Raw genomic sequence first — 8,928 nt, 5'->3', positions numbered from 1 at the left:
AGGGAGATGGGAATTAAGCCTGGCATGCATTTCATTGATTACATCTCATTAATGAATTGTAATTTAATCATTTAAACCTTTAATGTGTTCCTGTCATTTGGTTAAGTCTTTAGCCGTTGATGGAAACAAAAAGCTTCTCTCTTCTGCGCATCGGATAAACGGCGGATTGTACAACCGGCCCCGGAGATTTAACCCTCTGCGTCCTGCGGCCAATCATACTTGTGTGAAGGTGCCGAAGAATGTCGATAACGAGTTGACACCTTCCGTTTGACATCTGAGCTGCTTTATGGATGCTTCTAGAATTTGCTGTAAAAATTGTTTCTTAACCTTTGTGACCAATGATAGCGAATAGAAAGGACGATGTCACTTGTGGGCGTGGCTGGCTCAGTGACCGGTGAGACCTGTTCTGCCGTGCTGGCAGCCATCGGGGTGACAGTGTTTATTCTGGACGCAGTCTCTGCGGTACCTCGTTATGTTCTTGTCGGTGTGTCAATATTGGTGTGTTATGTGGAAATGTTTCTGCCGAGGAATCCAGGAGCTCCAGGCAGCTAAATACTCAGATGTCGCCGTGCCAATGGAACCACTCTGCAAACCGGTGACCACACTTATTTCCTGCTTCCGGTGTCACCTCTCCACCTCCAGCAATGACTCCGCATCATCACTTCTGTAGCAGCGAGGTGACCTGGGAAGTAGAAATGACAAACTAGGTGGAAGCAGAGCAATCTTATTGGCTGCACAAATCACAAGACTGACTCAACAGAATAATAAGCCTTGGGCTGATAGCACAGCTAACTTACATGTATTTTAGTGCTGAGGGTCACATGATTTATACTTTTAATTGATTTTAATTGAGCACATAATGTAAATATTATTGCAGATTACTTTGAAAAAAAAATGTGCTACAAATTTTTTAATCAATAACTCCCCTGACATCCATTCATCAGTGATTTTGCAGGGTGTCCAGTCACCAGTGACTCCCTCACTCCATTCAGTCATTGGTGACTCCCTCCGGCCGTCCAGTCATTGGTGACTCCCTCCGGCCATCCAGTCATTGGTGACTCCCTCCGGCCGTCCAGTCATTGGTGACTCCCTCCGGCCGTCCAGTCATTGGTGACTCCCTCCGGCCGTCCAGTCATTGGTGACTCCCTCCGGCCGTCCAGTCATTGGTGACTCCCTCCGGCCGTCCAGTCATTGGTGACTCCCTCCGGCCGTCCAGTCATTGGTGACTCCCTCCGGCCGTCCAGTCATTGGTGACTCCCTCCGGCCGTCCAGTCATTGGTGACTCCCTCCGGCCGTCCAGTCATTGGTGACTCCCTCCGGCCGTCCAGTCATTGGTGACTCCCTCCGGCCGTCCAGTCATTGGTGACTCCCTCCGGCCGTCCAGTCATTGGTGACTCCCTCCGGCCGTCCAGTCATTGGTGACTCCCTCCGGCCGTCCAGTCATTGGTGACTCCCTCCGGCCGTCCAGTCATTGGTGACTCCCTCCGGCCGTCCAGTCATTGGTGACTCCCTCCGGCCGTCCAGTCATTGGTGACTCCCTCCGGCCGTCCAGTCATTGGTGACTCCCTCCGGCCGTCCAGTCATTGGTGACTCCCTCCGGCCGTCCAGTCATTGGTGACTCCCTCCGGCCGTCCAGTCATTGGTGACTCCCTCCGGCCGTCCAGTCATTGGTGACTCCCTCCGGCCGTCCAGTCATTGGTGACTCCCTCCGGCCGTCCAGTCATTGGTGACTCCCTCAGTCCGTCCAGTCATTGGTGACTCCTTCTGGCCGTCCAGTCATTGGGGACTCCTTCTGGCCGTCCAGTCATTGGGGACTCCCTCTGGCCGTCCAGTCATTGGGGACTCCCTCTGGCCGTCCAGTCATTGGCGACTCCCTCTGGCCGTCCAGTCATTGGCGACTCCCTCCGGCCGTCCAGTCATTGGCGACTCCCTCCGGCCGTCCAGTCATTGGCGACTCCCTTCGGCCGTCCAGTCATTAGCGACTCCCTCCGGCCCTTTGTTCTAAAATCGGCCATTTTAGGCTACAAGTGGCTGAAAAGTGACAATTAATGGTATTATTCTTTGATTACTAGACAGGAAGTCAGCTGTGTTCTGGGAAAGGCCTCCAACAACAATGCTGAAGAGGTCTGGAGACTCTGGTTGGACCCCCAGGGGGGTTGCACAGAGGAGGCCGAATCTGCGGTTTCATATCTGCTGGAATTGGCTTTGAAAACATTTAATTTCCTGACTGCTTGGCGGTGAGATAAGCTGTTCGTCCTACGTCTCGTCACACACTGCGCTCACACCTCCTCCAGGCTCACTGTCTGCTGAGGGGGATTATTGAGCAATGACATCAGAGCCATTGAAGCCCCCTCCACTTTTAAGGTGCCTGAAGACAGCAGGTGACTCAACCCACCAGGCTCCATCTATAACTGAAATATCTGTGTTGGGTGGGCCGAGATTTTATTTCGCAAAGGACTGTTATTCTCCAGCACTAGCTGTGGCCCTTGAGGAACTCTAAAGAGAGAAGTTGAGCTACAGAGTTCACCATGACAAGGTGAGCCAATGGTCCTCTCTGTGAGGTCTCATTATTTCCTATCTCATTAACCCTCTCTGTGCTGGTCAGGCTGTCAGAAACATTGTCAGAGTTGTTTGCAGACATTAAGTGGTCGCAGCGGGACTTGGCAAACATGGGATCGGCACGGATCATTGGCCACTGCACAAGAATTGGCTCATTTGCACATCCTCGTGGGAGCCGAGTACTTCGCACTTGATGAAGAGCGATCTCTCCCAGCCTCCTCCCCCGAGTGCCATTACCCAGACATTCCGATCGGAAACTGTCAGATGGCGGCAGGCCGCGTTCCACAGATATGGAGGCTTTTCTGCAGAGCCGAGGTCAGCCATCCTCTAACATTTTAAAAATGGTAACTCTGCAGGACAGAATTCTTCAAGAGAGGACCCCGGCCATTACAGAAGATGATCTCACCATTTAATTTAAAAGTTTTTTCAAAAAAACAAACTTTCTTTGTTTTGGAAGGAGTGGTGAAGGGGATGTGCCCCCAGAGGGGAGATTCACCTATTCTGCTAGTCCTGTTGACCAATGTTCCGGGAAAAACCAACCAAGAGTGGGGAATAGTGTGTGTGCCCCCAGAGGGGAGATTCACCTTTTCTGCTAGTCCTGGTGACCAATGTTCCGGGAAAAGCCAACCAAGAGTGGTGAATAGTGTGTGTGCCCCCAGAGGGGAGATTCACCTTTTCTGCTAGTCCTGGTGACCAATGTTCCGGGAAAAGCCAACCAAGAGTGGTGAATAGTGTGTGTGCCCCCAGAGGGGAGATTCACCTTTTCTGCTAGTCCTGGTGACCAATGTTCCGGGAAAAACCAACCAAGAGTGGTGAATAGTGTGTGTGCCCCCAGACTGGAGACTCACCTATTCTGCTACTCCTGGTGACCAATGTTCTGGGAAAAGCCAACCAAGAGTGGTGAATAGTGTGTGTGCCCCCAGAGGGGAGATTCACCTATTCTGCTAGTCCTGGTGACCAATGTTCTGGGAAAAGCCAACCAAGAGTGGTGAATAGTGCTTGTGCCCCCAGAGGGGAGATTCACCTATTCTGCTAGTCCTGGTGACCAATGTTCTGGGAAAAGCCAACCAAGAGTGGTGAATAGTGTGTGTGCCCCCAGAGGGGAGATTCACCTTTTCTGCTACTCCTGGTGACCAATGTTCCGGGAAAAGCCAACCAAGAGAGGGGAATAGTGTGTGTGCCCCCAGACTGGAGATTCACCATTTCTGCTAGTCCTGGTGACCAATGTTCCAGGAAAAGCCAACCAAGAGTGGGGAATAGTGTGTGTGCCCCCAGAGGGGAGATTCACCTATTCTGCTAGTCCTGGTGACCAATGTTCTGGGAAAAGCCAACCAAGAGTGGTGAATAGTGTGTGTGCCCCCAGAGGGGAGATTCACCTTTTCTGCTACTCCTGGTGACCAATGTTCCGGGAAAAGCCAACCAAGAGTGGGGAATAGTGTGTGTGCCCCCAGACTGGAGATTCACCATTTCTGCTAGTCCTGGTGACCAATGTTCCAGGAAAAGCCAACCAAGAGTGGTGAATAGTGTGTGCCCCCAGAGGGGAGATTCACCATTTCTGCTAGTCCTGGTGACCAATGTTTCGGGAAAAGCCAACAGTCCCTGCTGGGAGAGCACAGTGATTATTGATAGCGGCTATAACTGCTGGCAGTAATTGCATGCTTAGAATCCGACATGTTTGTTGTACACAAGTTGATTGATGGATTGACTTGGGTACAATCAGCCTGTCCATAGATGGTTTGAATCTCGACCTGTCCCTGCTGAATCGGCCAAGATTCCAACCATCTATGTTGTGTCCCAGCCATGTTCTCATTCATTTATAGAGGCTACTGGCCTCTGCCGGTAGAAGATATCTAGCTATCCTCAGCCCTCTGAGGAAGAGGGTTTGCCCTCGAAACGCATTAGCCAGTCCAGACTCCCGAAAGATGTCCATTTGATGGAATCCACCTCATGGGTCCTTCTCACCATTGTCTTTGTGATTTATTAAGCTTCATTGTCACCTTGATTTGTGAGTATATTTTAATCTTTGTTTTTTATCACTAAACCCCCTGTGTGATAAATGCACCAGGTCAGTGCGCCTTTTTGTTTTCTTTTGCAGTGGGTAGAAGATATCTATTAGATGTATATCTAGAAGTAACTCCTTATTCTAGACCTCCGGACAGTCAAGATGTCCTAAGTTCTTTTCCTTTATCAGTGGCTCTCTGAAACATATACAACATTTTGTCTTCTTGGGACATTAGGTGACGGATGTTAGGAGTCTATGTGAGATCTGGAGGCTGGGGGTTGAAGGCCGACCCCAGGAAGCTTGTATGACCTGGTCCTGTGTATTGAGGGCTCTGCTCCTTGTACCCTGTCATTCCGTATAACCAGGATCTGAGGTCTGGTCCAGTGTCCTCATATGTTCTCTGTACTGTATACAGCATTATAATATGTGCCATCATATCATGCAAATAACGCCCTCCACAATGACAGTCGCCTGCATTGGGAACGTGCATTTCATTTTGAATAAATGTATCTGCTACATTGACACATGTCAACAATTCAACACCCACTACTCACAGATCTATTAAAACAGAATGGGTAAGGTAGGAGATTTGGCCTCCCAGGCCCTCCATTGGATTGGATTGTCCCATCTACACCATCTGGACTGGCCCCATCAGACACCAATTGCCTCCAATACACCCCCCCTTGTGAAGGGACTGGGAAGTGCACAGTTCTGCCTGATGGTGGAGTCCACCTGGTTTGTTGTAGGAGCCGGGGGTTGTAGCTGGGCCCCTGGATATCCACTGGGCCCTAGGCTCTGCCTAGTTTGCTATATGTATTAATCATGCCCATTATTGAAAGTGTAAAGAAAGGAAAAATACGAAAGTTATCTATAACCTGATTATCTTGTCACACACTATTTCTCTCCAAAATTTCCGCTTACAGAGATCACACTGATAGTGATTGCATTGTGTAGTACACACCGAGCGGAGCGGGGTGGGTGGTGCGGGTTTAAGAAAAGGTACATTTATGTATTGAGTCATGGAGTGAAGATCTTTAATTTCCTGTCTTTTGTTCTGGAAGGTGTCCCCCTGATCTGTATGAAGGTGAATCCTGCACTGTATGCACATTCACTCAGCATGGCGTAGGTGTATCAACCAGATCAGCATTGACTGGATCCTCCAATACATCGACCTAGACGATGAGAGGAGACCAGGTCCACCCCGGATAGAGAAATTCACTTACAGGTGGATTCCTGAGGGATCATTCACTCTCTGAGGTTCAATATAATTCCATTCATTGTCTATAATGTGATATAGAGGTACATTTTATTAAATGAGATACAGATGCAATGCTGTATGTATAGACCTATATTCCCATTACATATACTACACCTCTTATTATTGTACCAGTCTAAACACAAACTATACGCTGGTTACACATTTATCTACTATACAATCTTCTATGTACATGATGATATTAACACACATTATTCCTGAGCACACATTATGTCAGTGAGGGCAGACACCCTGACATTGACCTTTTGTTGGGGGGGGGGGGGGGGAGGAGAGTCAGTGGCAATTGGACATAAATCCAGCCCAGCCAATCACTGACTCTCTGAGAACAAATGTCATAGGTGTCTGCTGGTAATCTCCAATCAGATATTAAACTATTGATGGTCATCACATCTCTGTGTGGATTGTTCTATATAAATATGAAACATGAAATAGCATTCTAAAAATGTTATTATATCTGTATTAAAGAAAATCACCCACCTGAACCCATAATATATAATCATTTTGTATCTATATAATGAGCCATAAAATCTCCCCTAATTGTATATAAGATATATATAGTTCTAGTATAAATAGCCTTTTATACTCTACACCATACCTGTATTGTATTTATTATTAGTGAACAATGGACTTGATTTGCTCAGCTAAATCTATAATATTTTTATATATGTATTTTTGTAATATACTGTATGTATATATACATACAAATATTCCTCAGCTCTGATCCCAGACCAGAGTTCTATAATGATCAATGCTGTCCAGCTCAGGCACATCTGTACATTCTGGTTTGTACATGTGATTGGTGTCTATGTTAATGTGATTGGTGGTACCATGGGGCTGAAGTAGGCGTCCTTCTGGAGCATCCTAATCTGACTGTGCGACTGATCAACAATATATTTGGCCACTTGGAATACGGCATGGAGGGGTTCAGTGAAGGTGGTGGTGAAGGTGTGGAGAAGACGAAGGGGGTCAGATAGCTCATAGAAGGAGAGCTGCCCGGCCTTATAATCCAGATAGACTAACAACCTGTTAGAGGAAATCTTGTTAGACAGGAGTTTGCCTTTATCATTGTGCTGCATAGTATATGAACTGCCAGACCACATGATTGCCCAGGACTCGCTGTTCTTTCCTATCCATTGCAGGTTTTTGCTCATACTGGGGTAACACATCCCTACTGCCCACATCCCTGATGTACTGCCCTCCACCATCCAGTAATGTTTCCCTGAAGAAAACCCATTTATACCTAAGACCACACCATTCTTAAACCTGTCAGCAGTGTTCCGTCGTGTCTGAATCTCATCAGTTGATTTGACAGTTTTTTGGTCATCAGATATTTCTACATCTGCAGCCACAGTTTTTATATCCAGACGTATATTTGTACCCTGCTGCAGCACAGGGAAACGACTTTTCCTTTCTATTTTTGAAAATGTTTTCTGTAACATCATTAAAATAACAAATGTATCTGGTTCACAAGGCTCAGTAACAGGTAGACTCATGTCCTCTTCATTCTGTTCATCTGCTTCCTGGTCCTGTAGTAGAGTTATTTCATCAGCCATGTTCAGCTCCTCCATGCGCTCAATCTCCTTGGACAACTTGTTCTTCTGTAGCTCCAGTTCACAGATCAGACGGGAGATGGATTCCTGCTTTGCTTGCCTGGAGAGCTCACTCTGGACTCGGTCCTCCAGGTCTTTTAAAGATTTTCTGATGTCTTGAAATATTGTGTTCGCTTCCTTTTTTAATTGAGCTGTGTGTTTAGTAGCCATTTTCTTGTGTTGGTACAGATCCTGAACTCTCTTCTCAGTCTTCTCTCTCTCTGCTCTCAGTTTCTGTAAATCATTACTTAGTTTGTTTTTTATCTTCTTATAGGCCTCCTCCAGTGTCTGCAATTCATGTTCCTTGTGGTTTTCATACTTGCACTCCACACAGATACAGGTGGAGTCCTCTGTGCAGTAGAACTCCAGGATCCTGTTGTGTTTGGAGCATTTTTTCTTTTGACCAGCCGAGGATTTCAGCTTTTCAGCAATGTTAGAGAGATCTGTATTCTTCTGCAGTGAAGGTTTGCCTCGGAATCTCTTCCTGCACTGAGGACAGCTGTAATCTTCACCATTTCTCTCTCTGGTGTCCAGATATGTCTTAATACATTCCCGGCAGAAGTTGTGTCCACATTTCACTGTCACAGGATTGGTATAAAGGTTCAGGCAGATGGAGCACGTCACATCATCTTCCACAGCTGCAGACGCCATTGTACAAAGTGTGAAGAAATGAAACTGAATATTTCTAGCGTATCGTTAAGGGCAAAGTCTGCTGAGATCTGGTTGTAAAACTGGTTTGCTAAAGTTCAAATTGTAGAGGGGGCGGTCTAGTTGAATGACATACCTCCCTTTGGCCATTATCAGCACCCATCAGTTTAATCATCGAAAGACACAGCTAGATACAGAAGCAATTGTGATAATGATTCCATCGTTTTGTCATCAGTCATAGGAGCTCCCATTATGATCCATTTCTTGTTGCCCAGCTCCCATGCTTCTTCTCCAGATCAGAGGCTGACCACAAGGCCTTTTAGATCCCTTTCAAGAAGCTTTCCACCATTTTATTCTGGTGTCATACAACAAGACTTGGACTGTCTCTTATAATCCAACGCATTTCCCTGCCAGATCTCTTACCTTCCTGCTGACCTCACTTCTCTCTCCAAGAGATTCTCCACTGACCTTCTCAAGTCTCCTAGGCCTCTTATAGCAATATCAGCCTGTGGATATATATATATATATATATATATATATATATATATGTATATATATATATATATGTATATATATACTCACACACACTCATGATGTACAGCTTGCGGACAGTCCATGCAGTAATACTCCAGGATCATCTTCTTTAGGGTACTGCCAATCTTGTCTCCTCCATGATGTGCTTAAATAAAAGTCTGGGTATTGTTGTAGAGGAATCTGTGTATCCTGCAATGAGACATTCGTAATCTTCATTCTTTTTTCTATTTTTCATTTAAGGACGTTGTAATGCAGACATGGCAGGTGTTGTGTCCACAATTAGGCATTGCAGAACTCTTCAGATTGAAAGCCAGTTGCAT

General features: G+C 46.5%; 1 protein-coding gene across 1 annotated transcript; it reads right to left on the bottom strand.

Annotated features, from left to right (window-relative positions):
- Nucleotides 1-6,223: 6,223 nt before the first annotated feature.
- Nucleotides 6,224-8,077, bottom strand: LOC149427594 (E3 ubiquitin-protein ligase TRIM39-like). Its single transcript, XM_089667873.1, has one exon. The coding sequence runs from the start codon at nt 8,075-8,077 to the stop codon at nt 6,641-6,643; it is 1,437 nt and encodes a 478-aa protein (XP_089523999.1). The 3' UTR covers nt 6,224-6,640.
- Nucleotides 8,078-8,928: the final 851 nt, after the last annotated feature.

This window comes from Staurois parvus, unplaced genomic scaffold (genome assembly GCF_062004578.1).
Source record: "Staurois parvus isolate SC_StPar_1 unplaced genomic scaffold, SC_StPar_1.0 ptg003637l, whole genome shotgun sequence".
NCBI lineage: Eukaryota > Metazoa > Chordata > Amphibia > Anura > Ranidae > Staurois > Staurois parvus.
This window is presented reverse-complemented; position numbering and strand designations above follow the sequence as displayed.